At 51.8% G+C, this 22,784-nt stretch overlaps 1 protein-coding gene across 2 annotated transcripts in view; it reads left to right on the forward strand.

Annotated features, from left to right (window-relative positions):
* Nucleotides 1–22,572, forward strand: part of LOC132815146 (nucleolar transcription factor 1-like) — a 62,487-nt gene extending 39,915 nt beyond the window's left edge. For both annotated transcript variants that reach the window (XM_060823956.1, XM_060823957.1), the window contains 7 exons: nucleotides 1,085–1,195; nucleotides 4,066–4,154; nucleotides 12,317–12,506; nucleotides 13,673–13,720; nucleotides 14,602–14,670; nucleotides 19,590–19,730; nucleotides 20,519–22,572. In XM_060823956.1, coding sequence (XP_060679939.1) covers nucleotides 1,085–1,195; nucleotides 4,066–4,154; nucleotides 12,317–12,506; nucleotides 13,673–13,720; nucleotides 14,602–14,670; nucleotides 19,590–19,730; nucleotides 20,519–20,656 — 786 coding nt within the window. In that variant the 3' untranslated portion in view covers nucleotides 20,657–22,572. The remainder of the gene's footprint in view (nucleotides 1–1,084; nucleotides 1,196–4,065; nucleotides 4,155–12,316; nucleotides 12,507–13,672; nucleotides 13,721–14,601; nucleotides 14,671–19,589; nucleotides 19,731–20,518) is intronic.
* The last annotated feature ends 212 nt before the right edge of the window (nucleotides 22,573–22,784 follow it).

The raw sequence follows: 22,784 nt of genomic DNA on the forward strand, positions 1-22,784 counted from the left end.
TAGTGGTGCAGTCTGACTTCCTTAAACTGACCTGCAGAAGGTGCTGCGTCTCGATTGCTCCACATCAACATCTAACCAAAGAATATACGCCAAAACCTGCAGTGGAGACTATTCAGCCCGTCATGTCTGCAGCAGCTCTCCAAACCAGGCGTTCACTGAATACCAGGCCCTTGCCTCTTCCTTATCATCCTGTGCATTCTCTTGCCTTTCTGGTAAAGGCTGTATTTCCAGAATGAAGTCTCACCCACTCTTGCTGCTTCTTGAAAAGAAGCTGAGTCTGTTCTCCCCTAAGAGGAGATCTTATCGACATTTTAAATACTAAGAGGGGTCCGAATAGAATAAATGGAGAGAAACTATTTCTGCTCGTAAAATGATCAAGGATGAGAGGATATAGAAAAGAAGTGAGTCTGTTGTGAAAAATGGAATCATTGCTGGAGGCAGGTTTAGTCGAGGGATTGGATGAATGTTTAGATAGAAACAATATACAAAGTTACAAGGAGAACTGGAGAAAGTGATGGTGCTCATTGGGAGAGCCAGGGCAGGCAGGATGGGTTGAATGGCCTCCTGTGCCATATCAGTTCTGAGATTCTGTAATCTGGTTCGTTGATGTCTTTTAGGGAAGGAAATCTGCTGTCTCCACCTGGTCTGGTCTACATGTGGCTCCAGGCCCATAGAAATGTATTTGACAGTTAATTGCTATCTGAAATGCTCCAGTAAGTCATTCAGTTTGAGGGCAATTGGAGATAGGGAGTAAATGCTGTGACTTTGCCAGTGGTATTCATGCCCCATGAGAGAGTGAAGATTAAAAAGTCACCCAAGCACAAGGGTGTACCTATATGCAGATACACATACAGTCACAGACATGCATATGGACACATGCAGGTACACAACATGCATTCACTGATAACAGTGTGACCCTCCTGTATGCATAAGAAATAGGTACCTCGATGGGAATTCCCTGGAGAGCCATCTGTCCCTCACTAGCTCCGTCTCTTTCATTCCTGGATTCTAAAGACTCGCAGTGTATTGTGAGTTCAATCTTGCTCTTTTAATCCTTTTTACTGATTGTGTCTCATGCTCACAGAATGACCGCAAGAAAGCTCAATCAGCAATGGAGGCTGCTTGGAAGGCAATGGAGAAGAAGGAGAAGATTCCTTGGATTAAGAAGGCTGCAGATGACCAGAGGAGATATGAGGTGTGCTGGACTCATTCTCCTCCTTATCCTCTTCCACTAGCTCCACTCTCTTCACTCCCAAAGGCCCTCAGGTGTTGTTGGTGGGTAGATCTGGGCTCTGATTGCCCTGGAGATTCCTCACTGCATGGAGGTCCAAGCAAGAAGACCAACTTGCATTTATATAGTAACTGCCACAAACTCCAGTCATAGTGCCTTCTCAGTCAAAGCTTCAGTTTTGTGCCAGTATCATGGATATATTCTGTATTCCACTAATACCCTACGAATGAAACAGCAATGTGACGATAAGCAGGTATTCAGCACTTTGTGATGTTCAGACGTAGATGTCAGTCAAAACACTGGGGACTAATTCCCCTGTTCCCATTCAAAATAGTGCTATGGCTTCACTTTAATATCAAGAACAGTTTCTTCCCTGCCATTATTAGACTGATCAATGAACTCTGTAACATCAGATAATGTTGATCTTGCTTCGTGTACCTCCTCTCTGCCTCACCGTCTCTAAGCACCCTATGCTCTGTCTGTCCTTACTTACTATGATCTGCCGATACTGCTCGCAAACAAAGCTTTTCACCGTATATGAATATAATAAATCAAATCAAATATCTGAAACACAACATCGCAACACAATGCAACACTCCCTTAGCACTGACTCTCTGACAGTCAGCACTACAGTACTAATCTTCTGACACTGTGGTGCTCCCTCAGTACTGACCCTCCAACAGTGTGGCAGTCCCTCAGTAGTAACTGCCTGACAGTACTAACTCTCCAAATGTGCAATGCTCCCTCAGCACTGACCCTCCAATAGTGCGATGCTCCCTTGGCATTGACCTTCCAAAAGTATGGCGCTTCCTCAGCATTGACCCTCCGACGGTGAGGCACTTCCTTGGCACTGACCTGCCGACAGTACACACTCCCTCAGCACTGACCCGCCGACAGTGCGGCACTCTCTCAGCACTGACCTGCCGACAGTGCGGCACTCTCTCAGCACTGACCCGCCGACAGTGCGGCACTCTCTCAGCACTGACCCGCCGGCAGTGCGGCACTCACTCAGCACTGACCCGCTGACAGTGCGGCACTCACTCAGCACTGACCCGCCGACAGTGCGGCACTCCCTCAGCACTGACCCGCCGACAGTGCAGCAGTCCCTTACCCACTAAAGCCGTAAGGGTGGATAAATTCCCAGGATCTGTTCAGGTGTACCCTAGAACTCTGTGGGAAGCTAGGGAAGTGATTGCTGGGCCTTTTGCTGAGATATTTGTATCATCAATAGTCACAGATGAGGTGCCTGGAGACTGGAGGTTGGCTAACGTGGTGCCATGGTTTAAGAAGGGTGGTAAGGACAAGCCAGGGTACTATAGTCCAGTGAGCCTGACCTCGGTGATGGGCAAGGTGTTGGAGAGAATCCTGAGGGACAGGATGTACATATGTTTGGAAAGGCAAGGACTGATTAGGGATAGTCAACATGGCTTTGTGTGTGACAAATTGTGTCTCACAAACTGGATTGAGTTTTTTGAAGAAGTAACAAAGAGGATTGATGAGGGCAGAATGGTTGGTGTGATCTGTGTGAACTTCAGTCAGGTGTTTGACAAGGTTCCCCATGGGAGACTGATCAGCAAGGTTCGATCTCATGGAATACAGGGAGAACTAGCCATTTGGATTCAGAACTGGCTCAAAGGTAGAAGACAGAGGATGGTGGTGGAGGGTTGTTTTTCAGACTGGAGGCCTGTGACCAGTGGAGTGCCACAAGGATCGGGTCCACTGCTTTCATCGTTTACATAAATGATTTGGATGTGAGCGTGGGAGGTATAGTTAGGTAAGTTTGCAGATGACACCAAAATTGGAGGTGTAGGGTTGCCTCAGATTACAACAGGATCTTGATCAGATGGGCCAATGGGCTGAGGAGTTGGAGATGGAGTTTAATTTAGATAAATGTAAAGTGCTGCAAGTCAAATCAGGGCAGGAATTATACACTTAATGGTGAGGTCCTGGGGAGTGTTGCTGAACAAAGAGACTTTGGAGTGCAGGTTCATAGCTCCTTGAAGATGGAGTTGCAGGTAGATGGGCTGAGGAAAAGGCATTTATTAGTCAGTGCATTGAGTATAGCAGATGACAGGTCAGGTTGCAGTAGTTCGGGACATTGATTAGGCCACTTTTAGAATATTGTGTGCAGTTCTAGTCCCCCTGCTGAAGGAAGGATGTTGTGAAACTTGAAAGGGTTCAGAAAAGATTTACAAGGATGTTGCCAGGGTTGGAGGATTTGAGCTATAGGGAGAGGCTGAATCGGCTGGGGCTGTTTTCCCTGGAGCGTTGGAGGCTGAGGTGACCGTAGAGGTTTATAAAATCATGAGGGGCATGGATAGGATAAATAGACAAGGTCTTTTCCCTGGGCCGGGTGAGTGCAGAACTAGAGGGCACAGGTTTAGGGTGAGGGGGAAAAGATATGAGAGAGACCTTCGGGACAACTTTTTCACGCAGAGGGTGGTACGTGTATGGAATGAGCTGCCAGAGGAAATGGTGGAGGCTAGTACAATTACAACATTTAAAAGGCATCTGGATGGGTATGTGAATAGGAAGGGTTTACAGAGATATGGGGTAATGCTGGCAAGTGGGACTAGATTAATTTAGGATATCTGGTCAGCATGGACGAGTTGGACCGAATGGTCTGTTTCCGTGCTGTACTTCTCTATGACTGTGTGGCACACTATCATCGCATACTGTGACAAATCACCAACAATCAAGGGAAAAACTGCACCTATCAGAAGCAAATAATTTACTTCCCACTGAGGCCATACCTGGCCAGTGCCCATAACCACAACAGGCAGCAGCTGGTTGGCAGTGGGTCTTGTTGTAACAGTGCTCCTGTTTTGTTGTAGAGAGAGCTGTCAGAGGTTCGCTGGGCCCGGACCTCAGCACAGAACTCCAAGAAGCCGAAGTTTGTCGGCGAGCCAAAGAAACCACCAATGTAAGTGACCATTCCTCCCCCAGCTACCACTGTCCATTCCTGATCCTTATCCACACTTCCCAACCCCAGCCCCCTGACAGGTCCTGGATACACCCTGGGATCTCCCTACACCCTGTCCCACACCAGTGGCCTGAATGCACCCTGTCCCACACCCAGGGCCCTGGATACTCCCTGTCCCACACCCAGGGCCCTGGATACTCCCTGTCCCACACCCAGGGCCCTGGATACTCCCTGTCCCACACCCAGGGCCCTGGATACTCCCTGTCCCACACCCAGGGCCCTGGATACTCCCTGTCCCACACCCAGGGCCCTGGATACTCCCTGTCCCACACCCAGGGCCCTGGATACTCCCTGTCCCACACCCAGGGCCCTGGATACTCCCTGTCCCACACCCAGGGCCCTGGATACTCCCTGTCCCACACCCAGGGCCCTGGATACTCCCTGTCCCACACCCAGGGCCCTGGATACTCCCTGTCCCACACCCAGGGGCCTGGATACACCCTCTTCCCACACCCAGGGCCCTGGATACACCCTCTTCCCACACCCAGGGCCCTGGATACTCCCTGTCCCACACCCAGGGCCCTGGATACTCCCTGTCCCACACCCAGGGCCCTGGATACACCCTCTTCCCACACCCAGGGGCCTGTATACTCCCTGTCCCACACCCAGGGGCCTGGATATACCCAGTCTCACACCCTGGGCCCTGGATATACCCAGTCTCACACCCAGGGCCCTGTATACACCCTCTACCACACCCAGGGCCCTGGATACTCCCTGTCCCACACCCAGGGGCCTGGATATACCCAGTCTCACACCCAGGGCCCTGGATACTCCCTGTCCCACACCCAGGGCCCTGGATACTCCCTGTCCCACACCCAGGGCCCTGGATACTCCCTGTCCCACACCCAGGGCCCTGGATACACCCTCTTCCCACACCCAGGGGCCTGGATACACCCTCTTCCCACACCCAGGGCCCTGGATACACCCTCTTCCCACACCCAGGGCCCTGGATACACCCTCTTCCCACACCCAGGGCCCTGGATACTCCCTGTCCCACACCCAGGGCCCTGGATACTCCCTGTCCCACACCCAGGGCCCTGGATACACCCTCTTCCCACACCCAGGGGCCTGTATACTCCCTGTCCCACACCCAGGGGCCTGGATACTCCCTGTCCCACACCCAGGGGCCTGGATATACCCAGTCTCACACCCAGGGCCCTGGATATACCCAGTCTCACACCCAGGGCCCTGGATATACCCAGTCTCACACCCAGGGCCCTGTATACACCCTCTACCACACCCAGGGCCCTGGATACTCCCTGTCCCACACCCAGGGGCCTGGATATACCCAGTCTCACACCCAGGGCCCTGTATACACCCTCTACCACACCCAGGGCCCTGTATACACCCTCTCCCACACCCAGGGCCTTGTATACTCCCTGTCCCACACCAGGGCCCTGGATACTCCCTGTCCCACACCCAGGGCCCTGGATACTCCCTGTCCCACACCCAGGGCCCTGGATACTCCCTGTCCCACACCCAGGGGCCTGGATACACCCTCTTCCCACACCCAGGGCCCTGTATACACCCTCTCCCACACCCAGGGCCTTGGATACTCCCTGTCCCACACCCAGGGCCCTGGATACTCCCTGTCCCACACCCAGGGGCCTGGATACACCCTCTTCCCACACCCAGGGCCCTGGATACTCCCTGTCCCACACCCAGGGGCCTGGATACACCCTCTTCCCACACCCAGGGGCCTGGATATACCCAGTCTCACACCCAGGGGCCTGGATATACCCAGTCTCACACCCAGGGCCCTGGATATACCCAGTCTCACACCCAGGGCCCTGTATACACCCTCTACCACACCCAGGGCCCTGGATACTCCCTGTCCCACACCCAGGGGCCTCGATACACCCTCTTCCCACACCCAGGGGCCTGTATACTCCCTGTCCCACACCCAGGGGCCTGGATATACCCAGTCTCACACCCAGGGCCCTGTATACACCCTCTACCACACCCAGGGCCCTGTATACACCCTCTACCACACCCAGGGCCCTGTATACACCCTCTCCCACACCCAGGGCCTTGTATACTCCCTGTCCCACACCCAGGGGCCTGGATATACCCAGTCTCACACCCAGGGCCCTGGATATACCCAGTCTCACACCCAGGGCCCTGTATACACCCTCTACCACACCCAGGGCCCTGGATACTCCCTGTCCCACACCCAGGGGCCTGGATATACCCAGTCTCACACCCAGGGCCCTGTATACACCCTCTACCACACCCAGGGCCCTGTATACACCCTCTACCACACCCAGGGCCCTGTATACACCCTCTCCCACACCCAGGGCCTTGTATACTCCCTGTCCCACACCCAGGGGCCTGGATACTCCCTGTCCCACACCCAGGGCCCTGGATACTCCCTGTCCCACACCCAGGGCCCTGGATACTCCCTGTCCCACACCCAGGGCCCTGGATACTCCCTGTCCCACACCCAGGGCCCTGGATACTCCCTGTCCCACACCCAGGGGCCTGGATATACCCAGTCTCACACCCAGGGCCCTGGATACTCCCTGTCCCACACCCAGGGCCCTGGATACTCCCTGTCCCACACCCAGGGCCCTGGATACACCCTCTTCCCACACCCAGGGGCCTGGATACACCCTCTTCCCACACCCAGGGCCCTGGATACACCCTCTTCCCACACCCAGGGCCCTGGATACTCCCTGTCCCACACCCAGGGCCCTGGATACTCCCTGTCCCACACCCAGGGCCCTGGATACACCCTCTTCCCACACCCAGGGGCCTGTATACTCCCTGTCCCACACCCAGGGGCCTGGATACTCCCTGTCCCACACCCAGGGGCCTGGATATACCCAGTCTCACACCCAGGGCCCTGGATATACCCAGTCTCACACCCAGGGCCCTGGATATACCCAGTCTCACACCCAGGGCCCTGTATACACCCTCTACCACACCCAGGGCCCTGGATACTCCCTGTCCCACACCCAGGGGCCTGGATATACCCAGTCTCACACCCAGGGCCCTGTATACACCCTCTACCACACCCAGGGCCCTGTATACACCCTCTACCACACCCAGGGCCCTGTATACACCCTCTCCCACACCCAGGGCCTTGTATACTCCCTGTCCCACACCAGGGCCCTGGATACTCCCTGTCCCACACCCAGGGCCCTGGATACTCCCTGTCCCACACCCAGGGCCCTGGATACTCCCTGTCCCACACCCAGGGGCCTGGATACACCCTCTTCCCACACCCAGGGCCCTGTATACACCCTCTCCCACACCCAGGGCCTTGGATACTCCCTGTCCCACACCCAGGGCCCTGGATACTCCCTGTCCCACACCCAGGGGCCTGGATACACCCTCTTCCCACACCCAGGGCCCTGGATACTCCCTGTCCCACACCCAGGGGCCTGGATACACCCTCTTCCCACACCCAGGGGCCTGTATACTCCCTGTCCCACACCCAGGGGCCTGGATATACCCAGTCTCACACCCAGGGCCCTGGATATACCCAGTCTCACACCCAGGGCCCTGTATACACCCTCTACCACACCCAGGGCCCTGGATACTCCCTGTCCCACACCCAGGGGCCTGGATATACCCAGTCTCACACCCAGGGCCCTGTATACACCCTCTACCACACCCAGGGCCCTGTATACACCCTCTACCACACCCAGGGCCCTGTATACACCCTCTCCCACACCCAGGGCCCTGTATACACCCTCTCCCACACCCAGGGCCTTGTATACTCCCTGTCCCACACCCAGGGGCCTGGATATACCCAGTCTCACACCCAGGGCCCTGGATATACCCAGTCTCACACCCAGGGCCCTGTATACACCCTCTACCACACCCAGGGCCCTGGATACTCCCTGTCCCACACCCAGGGGCCTGGATATACCCAGTCTCACACCCAGGGCCCTGTATACACCCTCTACCACACCCAGGGCCCTGTATACACCCTCTACCACACCCAGGGCCCTGTATACACCCTCTCCCACACCCAGGGCCTTGTATACTCCCTGTCCCACACCCAGGGCCCTGGATACTCCCTGTCCCACACCCAGGGCCCTGGATACTCCCTGTCCCACACCCAGGGGCCTGGATACACCCTCTTCCCACACCCAGGGCCCTGTATACACCCTCTCCCACACCCAGGGCCTTGGATACTCCCTGTCCCACACCCAGGGGCCTGGATACACCCTCTTCCCACACCCAGGGGCCTCGATACACCCTCTTCCCACACCCAGGGGCCTGTATACTCCCTGTCCCACACCCAGGGGCCTGGATATACCCAGTCTCACACCCAGGGCCCTGTATACACCCTCTACCACACCCAGGGCCCTGTATACACCCTCTACCACACCCAGGGCCCTGTATACACCCTCTCCCACACCCAGGGCCTTGTATACTCCCTGTCCCACACCCAGGGGCCTGGATATACCCAGTCTCACACCCAGGGCCCTGGATATACCCAGTCTCACACCCAGGGCCCTGTATACACCCTCTACCACACCCAGGGCCCTGGATACTCCCTGTCCCACACCCAGGGGCCTGGATATACCCAGTCTCACACCCAGGGCCCTGTATACACCCTCTACCACACCCAGGGCCCTGTATACACCCTCTCCCACACCCAGGGCCTTGTATACTCCCTGTCCCACACCCAGGGGCCTGGATACTCCCTGTCCCACACCCAGGGCCCTGGATACTCCCTGTCCCACACCCAGGGCCCTGGATACTCCCTGTCCCACACCCAGGGCCCTGGATACTCCCTGTCCCACACCCAGGGCCCTGGATACTCCCTGTCCCACACCCAGGGCCCTGGATACTCCCTGTCCCACACCCAGGGGCCTGGATACACCCTCTTCCCACACCCAGGGGCCTGGATACTCCCTGTCCCACACCCAGGGCCCTGGATACTCCCTGTCCCACACCCAGGGGCCTGGATACACCCTCTTCCCACACCCAGGGGCCTGTATACTCCCTGTCCCACACCCAGGGGCCTGGATACTCCCTGTCCCACACCCAGGGGCCTGGATACACCCAGTCTCACACCCAGGGCCCTGTATACACCCTCTACCACACCCAGGGCCCTGGATACTCCCTGTCCCACACCCAGGGGCCTGGATATACCCAGTCTCACACCCAGGGCCCTGTATACACCCTCTACCACACCCAGGGCCCTGTATACACCCTCTACCACACCCAGGGCCCTGTATACACCCTCTCCCACACCCAGGGGCCTGGATACTCCCTGTCCCACACCCAGGGCCCTGGATACTCCCTGTCCCACACCCAGGGCCCTGGATACTCCCTGTCCCACACCCAGGGCCCTGGATACTCCCTGTCCCACACCCAGGGGCCTGGATACACCCTCTTCCCACACCCAGGGGCCTGGATACTCCCTGTCCCACACCCAGGGCCCTGGATACACCCTCTTCCCACACCCAGGGGCCTGTATACTCCCTGTCCCACACCCAGGGGCCTGGATACTCCCTGTCCCACACCCAGGGCCCTGTATACACCCTCTACCACACCCAGGGCCCTGGATACTCCCTGTCCCACACCCAGGGGCCTGGATATACCCAGTCTCACACCCAGGGCCCTGTATACACCCTCTACCACACCCAGGGCCCTGTATACACCCTCTACCACACCCAGGGCCTTGTATACTCCCTGTCCCACACCAGGGGCCTGGATACTCCCTGTCCCACACCCAGGGCCCTGGATACTCCCTGTCCCACACCCAGGGGCCTGGATACACCCTCTTCCCACACCCAGGGCCCTGTATACACCCTCTCCCACACCCAGGGCCTTGTATACTCCCTGTCCCACACCAGGGGCCTGGATACTCCCTGTCCCACACCCAGGGCCCTGGATACTCCCTGTCCCACACCCAGGGCCCTGGATACACCCTCTTCCCACACCCAGGGCCCTGGATACTCCCTGTCCCACACCCAGGGCCCTGGATACTCCCTGTCCCACACCCAGGGGCCTGGATACACCCTCTTCCCACACCCAGGGGCCTGTATACTCCCTGTCCCACACCCAGGGGCCTGGGTACTCCCTGTCCCACACCCAGGGGCCTGGATATACCCAGTCTCACACCCAGGGCCCTGTATACACCCTCTACCACACCCAGGGCCCTGGATACTCCCTGTCCCACACCCAGGGGCCTGGATATACCCAGTCTCACACCCAGGGCCCTGTATACACCCTCTACCACACCCAGGGCCCTGTATACACCCTCTACCACACCCAGGGCCCTGTATACACCCTCTCCCACACCCAGGGCCTTGTATACTCCCTGTCCCACACCCAGGGCCCTGGATACTCCCTGTCCCACACCCAGGGCCCTGGATACTCCCTGTCCCACACCCAGTGGCCTGGATATACCCAGTCTCACACCCAGGGCCCTGTATACACCCTCTACCACACCCAGGGCCTTGTATACTCCCTGTCCCACACCAGGGCCCTGGATACTCCCTGTCCCACACCCAGGGCCCTGGATACTCCCTGTCCCACACCCAGGGCCCTGGATACTCCCTGTCCCACACCCAGGGCCCTGGATACTCCCTGTCCCACACCCAGGGCCCTGGATACTCCCTGTCCCACACCCAGGGCCCTGGATACTCCCTGTCCCACACCCAGGGCCCTGGATACTCCCTGTCCCACACCCAGGGGCCTGTATACTCCCTGTCCCACACCCAGGGCCCTGGATACACCCTCTTCCCACACCCAGGGGCCTGTATACTCCCTGTCCCATACCCAGGGCCCTGGATACTCCCTGTCCCACACCAGGGGCCTGGATATACCCAGTCTCACACCCAGGGCCCTGTATACACCCTCTACCACACCCAGGGCCCTGTATACACCCTCTCCCACACCCAGGGCCTTGTATATTCCCTGTCCCACACCAGGGGCCTGGATGCACCCTGTCCCATACCCAGGGGCCTGTATACACCCTCTTCCCACACCCAGGGGCCTGTATACTCCCTGTCCCACACCCAGGGGCCTGGATACACCCTGTCCCACACCCAGGGCCCTGGATACTCCCTGTCCCACACCCAGGGGCCTGGATACACCCTCTTCCCACACCCAGGGGCCTGTATACTCCCTGTCCCACACCCAGGGCCCTGGATACTCCCTGTCCCACACCCAGGGGCCTGGATATACCCAGTCTCACACCCAGGGCCCTGTATACACCCTCTACCACACCCAGGGCCCTGTATACACCCTCTACCACACCCAGGGCCCTGTATACACCCTCTCCCACACCCAGGGCCTTGTATACTCCCTGTCCCACACCAGGGGCCTGGATACTCCCTGTCCCACACCCAGGGCCCTGGATACTCCCTGTCCCACACCCAGGGCCCTGGATACTCCCTGTCCCACACCCAGGGCTCTGGATACTCCCTGTCCCACACCCAGGGCCCTGGATACTCCCTGTCCCATACCCAGGGGCCTGTATACTCCCTGTCCCACACCCAGGGCCCTGGATACACCCTCTTCCCACACCCAGGGGCCTGTATACTCCCTGTCCCATACCCAGGGCCCTGGATACTCCCTGTCCCACACCAGGGGCCTGGATATACCCAGTCTCACACCCAGGGCCCTGTATACACCCTCTACCACACCCAGGGCCCTGTATACACCCTCTCCCACACCCAGGGCCTTGTATACTCCCTGTCCCACACCAGGGGCCTGGATGCACCCTGTCCCATACCCAGGGGCCTGTATACACCCTCTTCCCACACCCAGGGGCCTGTATACTCCCTGTCCCACACCCAGGGGCCTGGATACACCCTGTCCCACACCCAGGGCCCTGGATACTCCCTGTCCCACACCAGGGGCCCTGGATACTCCCTGTCCCACACCCAGGGGCCTGGATACACCCTGTCCCACACCCAGGGCCCTGGATACTCCCTGTCCCACACCAGAGGCCCTGGATACTCCTTGTCCCACACCCAGGGCCCTGGATACCCCCTGCCCCACACCCAGGGCCCTGGATACCCCCTGCCCCACACCCAGGGCCCTGGATATCCCCTGCCCCACACCCAGGGCCCTGGATACACACCATCTGCCTTGCCCAACCAAGGCCTGACCTGTCCTATCACCTGCAGGAGTGGCTACCAGATGTTCTCCCAGGAGTTGCTGACTAGTGGGGAGCTCAACCACTTTGGGCTGAAGGAAAGGATGGTGGAGATTGGGAAGAGGTGGCAGAAGCAGAGCCAGGCTCAGAAGGATGGCTACAAAAAACTGGTAGAGGAGCAACAGCAGGAGTACAGAGTGGAGCTTGAAGCTTGGCTCAAAGTGAGTGACCGCACTGTGTTCACAGACCTGTCCCCACTTGGACTGTACCCCAGTGTTACCCAGTGATAGACCTGTCCCCAGTGTTATACAGTGATAGACCTGTCCCCACCTGGACTGTACCCCAGTGTTACCCAGTGATAGACCTGTCCCCAGTGTTATACAGTGATAGACCTGTCCCCACCTGGACTGTACCCCAGTGTTACCCAGTGATAGACCTGTTCCCAGTGTTATACAGTGACAGACCTGTCCCCCACCTGGACTGTACTCCAGTGTTACCCAGTGATAGACCTGTTCCCAGTGTTATACAGTGACAGACCTGTCCCCCACCTGGACTGTACCCCAGTGTTATAGTGACAGACTGTCCCCACCAGTACTGTATCTCAATGTTATACAGTGACAGACCTGTCCAGTGATAGACCTGTCCCCACCAGTACTATACCCCAGTGTTATGCAGTGACAGACCTGTCCCCACCAGTACTGTACCTCAATGTTATACAGAGACAGACCTGTCCAGTGATAGACCTGTTCCCACCAGTACTGTACCCCAGTGTTATAGTGACAGACTGTCCCCACCTATACCGTACCCCAGTGTTATACAGTGACAGACCTGTCCCCACTTGCACTGTACCCCCTTGTTAGACAGTGACAGACTGTCCCAATCAGCAATGTACCCCAGTGTTACACAGTGACAGACCTATCCCAACAGTGCTGTGCTCCAGTGATAAACAGCGACAGATCTTCCCCCACTGTACCCCAGTGTTATACAGTGGCATACCTGTCCCCACCAGTACTGTACCCCAGTGTTATACAGTGACAGACCTGTCTACGCTGGCATTGTACCTCAGTGTTATAAGGTGATAGACCACCAGTACAGTAACTTAGTGTTATACGGTGATAGACTTGTCCCCATCTGTACTGTATCCTAGTGTTATATACTGATAGACCTAACCCAACAGTGCTGTGCTCCATTGATAAACAGAAACAGGTCTTTCCCCATTGTAGCCCAGTGTTATGCAGTACAGACCTGTCCCCACTGATATTGTACCTTAATGCTATACAGTGATAGACTTGTCCCACCAGTACAGTAACCCAGCATTATATGGTAACCAGTCTTTCGGACAACATGTGTTAATTGTTAGAAATTATGTCTTTTTCATATATTTCAGTCCCTATCACCTGAGGAACGGTGTGTGTACGAGGAATATACAACGGCAGTAAGTATTTCAGAGTAAAAGCAACAGAAAAAGCTCTTTTTGTTTAATCATTTACTGCTAAGATGTGGGCATCACTGACTAGGTCCAGAATTTATTGCCCATCGCTAACTTCCACTTGAGACGGTGATGGTGAGCTGCCTTCTTGAACTACTACAATCCATGTGCTGAGGATTGACTCACAATGCCCTTCGGGAGGGAATTCCTAGATTTTGATCCAATGACACTGAAGGAATGCCAATGTATTTCCAAGGCAGGATTATGAGTGGCTTGGAGGGGTCTTGCAGGGGTGTCTGCTGCCTTTGTCCTTCTAGATGGAAGTGGACATTAGTTTGGGATGTGCTGTGTCAGGACATTCGATGAATTTGTACTCTGACTCCAGCTTTGGAACAGCAATGTACTTTTCTGATCCCTGTGCGAACTGGCCAGGCCTGTGAACATGTCTAACACAAAACTATGCTGCATTATTCAAATTAACTGGCATTTTGTAACAGTGTGTGGAGCATTTTTAATGTTGAAGTATTTATCGGGGCTGAATGGTCACCTTCTAGACCAGTGTAATTGGCGTAAGGAGATGAAAGGCTACCTACTGAACCTTTGTAAAGTAGAGGCCATTTCAGAGCTTCCAGTGAAAGGTATAAAGCTGCAGTGTGCCCTCCATGGATCACCACCTTGGTGTGTTGGAGAGGCTTGTGTGCTGCATAAGTTGAGCAGTACTGAAGACTTTCCTCCCAGTTGGCACATTACAGTGGGCATTTCACTGAACCCGATGGCTCACTCAATCCACTGTCCAGTCAGGATGCAGTTTCCGTGCCTGCACATTCCTTTCACCATCCAGAGGTGGCATTGCTTCGACACGACACCTTACTTTCTTTTGCTTCCAGAAACGAAAAGGCCAGGGTAAGCCAGGGGGCCCTGCTGCCAAAACAAGAATGACATCACATCTCACATCGGTGAGTCACCTTCCTTCCTTTCACTCTCTCATTCCCTCTGTCTCTTGCTCTCGTTCCCTTTGTTTCTCCATCAGTAAAGATGGCAGGGTGGATGATGGGTTGCGATTTCCGAATGGCTGCCAGTGGGATCCAGGGTAAAGACGTTATTGCAGTTTGATCAGCTTGGGCTCAGCGTTTGAGTTGGAGGTGGAGCTGCAGACACTAACATGTCAGAGAGAGGTAAAGGACACTTGAAGCTAGGAGGTGGTTTCAATCTTTGGGTCGAGGTCTTCTGAATTGGGCCCTGGTCAGGGAACAAGGAACAAGAGTAGGTCATTCGGCCCTTCAAGCCTGCTCTGACACTCGGTAAAATCCTAGCCAAACTGGGATTCTATTTCGATTTGTTCCTGCATATCCCTAATAATCATTCATCTTCAAGGTAATCAAGAATCTACTTACCTCAGTCTTAAAAATATTTAATAATTCTGCAATCACTACCTTTTGAGGAGCGACATTCCAAACTTTGTCACCCCTCAGAGAGAGAAAAAGTTCCTCATCTCTGTTTTAAATGGGCGATCTGTTACTTTTAAACAATGACCCAAAGATCTAGATGCTCCCAAAAAAGGACAATCCAATCCACGTCCACCCAGTCACTTCCCCTCAAGATCTTAAATGTTCCTATTAAGTTAGCTCTGATTCTTCTAAACTCCAGAGGGTACTGGCCTTACCTCAGAAGGCAATCCGCTCATTCCTGGTATTAATCTGGTAATCCTCCTCTGAGCTGCTCCAGATGCACTCTCACCAGTGCTCTGTACAACTGAAGTATAACCTCCCAACTCTTACATTTGCTTACCCTGACAATAAATCCTAACCTGCTTTGAGTTTTCCTGAATATCTGCTGTACCTCCAGACTAACCTCCTGTGATTCATGCACTCGAACACCCAAATCTTCCTGCAACTCAGAGTTCTGCAACCTCTTACCATTTTGAAAATATTCTTTTTTATTCTTTCTGCCAAAATGTATCCATTAGTTCCCCTCTCTGCACAGAACATTACGTCCTCATAGAGCTTCAAGAAATTAGCTAAACATGATTTCCATTTCACAAACCCATTGTGACTTTGCTTTTCATGCCTTGAAATTTCAACTGGAGAGTGTGCCAAGCAGGCTAAGATAAAAGGTAGGGAGGAGGGACTTAGGGAAGGAGGTTAAGGTGAGGGTGATAGGCCGGAGTGGGGTGGGGGCGGAGAGGTCAGGAAGAAGATTGCAGGTTAGGAAGGTGGTGCTAAGTCCGAGGGTTGGGACTGAGACGAGGTGGGGGGAGGGGAAATGAGGAAACTGGAGAAATCTGAGTTCATCCCTTGTGGTTGGAGGGTTCCTAGGCGGAAGATGAGGCACTCTTCCTCCAGCCGTCGTGTTGCTGTGGTCTGGCGATGGAGGAGTCCAAGGACCTGCATGTCCTTGATGGAGTGGGAGGGGGAGTTGAAGTGTGTGGAGGTGCAGGTGAATTTGTGGCAGATATGGAGGGATCCCTTGGGGCCTTGAGGGAAGTAAGGAGGGAGGTGTGGGCGCAAGTTTTGCATTTCTTGCGGTTGCAGGGGAAGGTGCCGACAGACCGACTCCCACAGCTACCTAGACTACACCTTCTCCCACCCTTCCAACGCGACGGTTGGAGGAAGAGCGCCTCATCTTCTGCCTAGGAACCCTCCAACCACAAGGGATGAACTCAAATTGCTCCAGTTTCCTCATTTCCCCTCCCCCCACCTTGTCTCAGTCCCAACCCTCGAACTCAGCACCACCTTCCTAACCTGCAATCTTCTTCCTGACCTCTCCACCCCCACCCCAATCTGGCCTATCACCCTCACCTTAACCTCCTTCCACCTATCGCATTTCCAATGCCCCTCCCCCAAGTCCCTCCTCCCTACCTTTTATCTTAGCCTGCTGGACACACTTTCCTCATTCCTGAAGAAGGGCTTATGCCCGAAATGTCGATTCTCCTGCTCCTTGGATGCTGCCTGACCTGCTGCGTTTTTCCAGCAACACATTTTCAGCTCTGATTTCCAGCATCTGCAGACCTCACTTTCTCCTTGATATTCCAACTGTCCTGTTATAATGTCTTTAATAGTATTAATTTGTGTAATTAAATAATGGTCTTTAACATTTTACCTATGACCAATATTAAGCTAACTAGCCTGTAGTTTCTTACATTGTGTCTTTCCCCCCCCCCCCCACTCCTCTTAAATAAAAGAGTAGAATTCATTATTTCCAATTTAATGAACCCTTCTCAAATCTAGGGAATTTTGAAAAATGAAAATCAACAGAACAGGTCTGTGAAACAATTACAGCATGCTGGAGAAACTCGGCTGATCTGGTAGCATCTGAAGAAGTCATACCTGAAACATTTTGTGTTTGTGTTTCTGTCTCCATAGATACAACCAACCCTGCTGAGTTTCTCCAGCATTTTCTGTATTTGTTCCAGATTTCCAGCATCCACAGTATTTTGCCTTTACATCCACTATCTCACCAATCCTTTTGAGGTGATACCTATTATGACCTGGCCACCATTAACCTACAACTTCATTAATTTACTCAGCACCATTTTATTTGTACTTTGTTATTTTCTGAAGCTCTTCCCTCCCACCCATTTGCTGGCTTACAGCTGTTTCTGAGATGGAGCGTGTATCCTCTAGAGTGAAGACTGGTGCAAAATACCTGTTCTGTTCACCTGTATTCACAGGAACGTCCAGGAGTAATTCTCCGGTCTCACTTTCTATAGGACCACCATTCATTTTGTTAAGTTTTTTAAAATATCTGTAAACACTATTAGCCATTGTTTTATATTTTTAATCAGCTTTCTTTGGTGTTCTAAATTTTTCCTCATTAGTAATTTTTGCTCATTCTTTTCTGTTTTTCATATTCTGTCTAATCTTCTGATCTGTCACCCATCTTTACACTAATGTAAGCCTTTTATTTAACTTTGATACTATCTTTAAATTTCTAATTAAGTGCGGATGATGGGTTGTTCCCTTGGAACTTTTTTTCTTGTTGAAATGGAATCTGAGGTATTCCCATGAATGTTTACCACTGAATGTACCTGTCCCTTGCCAATCTGCTCTGCTTTCATGCCCTCATAATTGAGGACTGTTCTTGGATGTCCAAAAGGTATTTGATAAGATGCTACATCAAAAGTCATTGTGCAAAATAAAAGCTCTTGATCCAAGAGTATATATTGACATAGAATCCCTACAGTTTACAAAACAGGCCCTTTGGCTCAATAAGTCCACACTGACCCTCCAAACAGTAACCCACCCAGACCTATTCCCCTGCCTCATTATCCTCTATTCACCCCTGACTAATGCACCTAACCTATGCATCCCTGAACACTATGGGCAATTTAGCGTGGACAGTTCACCTAACCTGCACATCTTTGGATTGTGGGAGGAAACCGGAGCACCCGGAGGAAACCCACCCAGACACAGGGAGAATGTACAAACTCCACACAGACAATTGCTGGAGGATGGAATCGAACCTGGGTCCCTGGCACCGTGAGGCAGCAGTGCTAACCACTGAGCCACCGATAGAAGATGGACTCTATTTCCTGTAGCCAGCTAATGTAAATGAGTCATTTTGTGCTTAACAAGATGTGTAACCAGTGTTGGGACACGGGGATTAATGCAGGAGCCTTAATTGTTTTTATAATTTCTATCAATGATTTGGATTAAGAGACTGAAGGAATAGGAGCTACATTTGCCAAGAACACAAAGATATTTAGAAACTACAAAATGAGCATGCAAAGGGATATGGATAGATTAAATGAGTGGAGAAAGATTTGGCAAATGGAATATGACGTGGGAAAGATCGAAAATGTCCATTTTGGGTCAGGAAGAATAAAAGAGAGTCACATTATCAAACTGGTGAGCATTGCAGAGCTCTGAGGTGCAGAGAGAGCCTAGTGGCCTGGTGCATGAATTGATAAAGGTTTGTATGCAGTTACAGCAAGTAACCTGGAAAGTGAATATAATGTTATATTACAAATTCTACAGAACAGGGGTGAGACTACATATTGTGTACCTGGCCTCCTTATTTAAGGATGGATGTTAAAGGCTATTCAGAGAAGGTTACTAGACCAATACCTGCAATAGGTGGGTTGCCTTAGAAGGAAACATTGACACTCTCCATCTCTCTTTCAACTTAAGAACTGGATCTGACAATTCAAGCTCTTTAATCCTGTTCCACTATTTAATACGATCATGGCTGATCTCAGCTCGGGCTTCAACTCCTTTCCTGCCTGCTCTACCTTCAACCCATTACTCATTACAAATCTGTCATTTCTCCTCTCTAAATCTGTACCCCCTTGTCCTAAAGCCATGACTTCTCATTCTTGATTTCCCCACATGAGGAAACCTGCCTTCTGCCTCCACTGTCAATCCCCTATAGCACCTTCGATACCACCGTTAGATCCTGTCATTTTTCTAAATACTAAAGAGGATAGGCCTAATCTGCTCAATCTTTCGTTTTCTCTCTCTCTCCCTCCCTCTCTCACACGCTCATCCTCTTCACGTACTTTCTTTCTCTTCTGGCTCCATCCCACTCCATATGGTGTGCTCTCTAATTTGCATGCTTGCACAGTGTCTCACCATATCTATTTCTTTCTTATGCTTGTTGTGTCTGTGTCTCTTTCATGCTGTCTGTCTGGTTCATGTTTCCCCTCTAATGCACATATTTGCACTCGCACACCTGTGTGCTGCCTCATGTTTTTGTGATCTCTTTAATCCACTTTTGTGCGATTTCTCCCTACCTTTGTACTCTCTTGCCTGTCTTCATGCTCTTCACCTGCTTTTCACACTCTCACCTGCTTTTACATGCAGTCTCACCGCACTGTCTTGTTTAATTTTGAATGGACTGTGTCGCTACTCTGAATCTGTTATCTTATTGTCTTTAGGAATCATCTGAAGAGGATGGTGAAGATGATGATGAGGAAGATCCTGAGGGGAGTGATTCATCCGATTCTGATGATGATGGTGATGGCTCCTCAGCCTCATCTGATAGCGAAGCAAACTCTGATGAGGGTGAGGATGGAGAGGTGAGTTAACTAAAGTTGCTAATCTGACACAATATCTTGCTGCAGTGACCTACAAGTTCCACCAGCTGATATGGGGCTGCTTTTCTTGTGACCCAGGCTGGCTATTTGACTGGGTACCAGTGGAATCATGCTGTCTGCTATTCCAATTCGGTCCACACTCAATCCATACACATGCCATAACATTGCGCATCCCTAATTGCCCCTTGAGATGGTAGTGGTGAGCTGCTGCCTTTAAGACCATTAGAGACCATGAGTTGTAGGTAGTCCCACAAGGGTAGGCCCTTTGGAAGAGAGTTCCAGGATTTTGTCCCAGAAACACTAAGAAACATTTCTTAATGTTTCTTTTATTTCTTAAGAAATGTTTCCATGAAAAGGAACTTAATGGTGTTGATGTTTCCATGCAGTTGTCAAGATGATAGAAGATGATTTGAATGGACCCAGAGATGCCTAGATGTCTCACAATTGTTGTATCCTGAGTAATGTTGCCTGGGTTTTCCTCATGTAGCACTACTCCTACAGGAGTTAGACGTGAGGGTCAGAGTTCACTGCAAGTCCTGGGAGAGGAGGAAGAGGTCAACCTGGAACCAGATGGTGGGATAAAACATCAGGGTGGAGGGAGGTGTGTGACAGAGCGAAGATGGGAGAAAAACAGAGAGTCAGAAGGTAGGAACAGGAGGGAGTGAGAGCATGAGCAGCTTTGAGGAAGGGGATGAGAGACAGCTGAAGTGGAAAGATTTGGGGGAGAAATAGTAATTGTTTTAAGCTTTGATTTTTGTCTTTAATTTTAGAATGACGACGATGATGATGACGATGATGATGATGACGACGACGACGATGATGGAAACCAAGCAAATGCCAGCTCCTCCTCATCCTCATCCTCTTCCTCACAAGATGATGATTCTGATTCTGACTCTGATTCTGACTGAACCCCCTCCCCTATCTCCCAAGGCCAGTGATTGTGGAGTGTCACTGGAAGGATTAAGAGAACTCCTTACTCTGGAGTACAGTTACTTTAACATTATGGTGGGAGTTGAATGACTGACAGTGTTTGGGCAGGCTACTGTCCTGTACTTACTGCCACATAGACTGCACCAGTGTTCTCTCACAGTCAGAGAGAACTCTCCATGATCCACCACCGTTTCCATGCAGTCTCTCCAGATCAGATTGTCTGCTCCAGCACCAACTCTCTTGATCTGCTGTAAATAAACTTGTTTGTTGATGTGATCAGCAACGCAGCATTTTATACTTAGAAGTAGAAAGTGAACAGTCAAAGTGGTATTATTTTAATTGGTTTGTTTTAATCTTCCATCAGTCACTGAATTTTCTGGATTTCCATCTCTGCTGTTTGTGCCATTCCTTGGTTACTGGACCATCTTGAAACCAGTCACAGCTGCTCAGAGACTGTGGCTGAAAACTGGCAGAAAGCCCATGAGAACAGCAAAATCTCAGTCAGATTTAACTGCTTTCCCTGGTTCCCCCTTCTGTTTCTCAAATGGTCGTTGCCTGTTGTCTCAGACATGAGCCCTCCATGTTTAAGGCTTTTTGAACCGCTGTAGTCCACATGCTACGGTAAACCTACGAAGCCCTTATGGAGGGAATTTCAGGAATTTGACCCAGTGACAGTGAAGGAACAACAATATACTTCCAAGTCAGGCTGGTGAGTGGATTGGAAGGGAACTTGCAGGCAGAGGTGTGCCTTTGCCGTCTGGATGGAAGTGGTTGTGGGTTTGGAAGGTGTTGTCTGTGGATCTTTGGTGAGTTTCTGTAATGCATTGGTAGATAGTACACACTGCTGCCCCTGAGCATTGGCGGTGGAGGGAGTGAATGCTTCCATTGAATTAGTCAGTAGTAAATGGGTGGAAGTAGGGGTCCAGAAGCTCCTGAGTAAACATTGCTTATCAGGCCCGTCCCTAATATCCTGTTTCGGGGATAGATGGGTCTGTCAGTACGAGAGAACATCAGCATTAAACCTAACCTCAGTTTGGTTATTCTGAGGGTGCTAGTGAGCAATGTGCATTATTGAATATTTAATGACTGAATTGTGTTCAGTTGTTTATGGGAGAATGCTAGTGTGGTAATGTCACTGGATGAAACATCCAGAACATAACGCTAATGCTCTGGGAACATGGGCAGAGCAGCTGGTGGAATTTAAATTCAATTAATAAATGTGGAATTGAAAGGTAGTTTCACTTATGACCATGAAACTACCACCAATTGATGTAAAAAGCCAAAAATGAGAATTTCCTTTCGGGAAGGAAATCTGCCATCCTTACCCAGTCTGGCCTACATGTGACTCCAGACCCACAGTAGTGTGGTTGAGTCTTAGCTGCCCTCTGAACTGGCCAAGCAAGACACTCAGTTGAAGGGTGATTAATGCTAGTCTTGCCAAGGATGCCCACATCTCTGGAAAGAACAAAGAAAAACAACACTTTTTTAATGTAAAGAACTAAACTGTTCTTTATCTAGATCCCAACCTGGGACACAGCAGAATATCATGGGTTGACAGCTTGGGATTTCTGTGATAGAGTCTTGTATTTGATAGTTTAGAAGATTTTTTTTGGCAGTTTTATAAATGTACCTGAATCCTAAGGCTGTGGGAAAAGGTACTGGGAGAATCTATGGGAAATATTTGTAGTGTTCAAGCAGAGCTCACCTTGAATGTGCTGTGAAAGAGACAAATATGTCCTATTCCGTCCTTCGTAAAACATTTTTAAACTCATGGTGGAGTTCAGTGTTTAGGAAATTCCATTGCTTTTATGAAGACAACTTGAGTCTTGCAGAGATTCTGTTCTTACTGAAAGCAGTAATGAACCTCATAATAAACGTCAACTCTAAATATTCACCTTGTGCCTGCTTCTATTTTTGATAGATGTTTTTACTCCTAGTTTTTATGGTTAATAAAGGGATGGCAAAGCACCATTAATCAAACTGAGAATTATGGTGACTTGACGTAGCATCTTGAGCAAGACTGATTCTCATAATTCATGAGGAGATAAAGCATCTCCAAGAGTCCCTGTGCCAGTAATTGGAGAAACCGGGACTGGAAGTTGGAAG

This window comes from Hemiscyllium ocellatum, chromosome 4 (assembly GCF_020745735.1).
Source record: "Hemiscyllium ocellatum isolate sHemOce1 chromosome 4, sHemOce1.pat.X.cur, whole genome shotgun sequence".
Lineage (NCBI taxonomy): Eukaryota > Metazoa > Chordata > Chondrichthyes > Orectolobiformes > Hemiscylliidae > Hemiscyllium > Hemiscyllium ocellatum.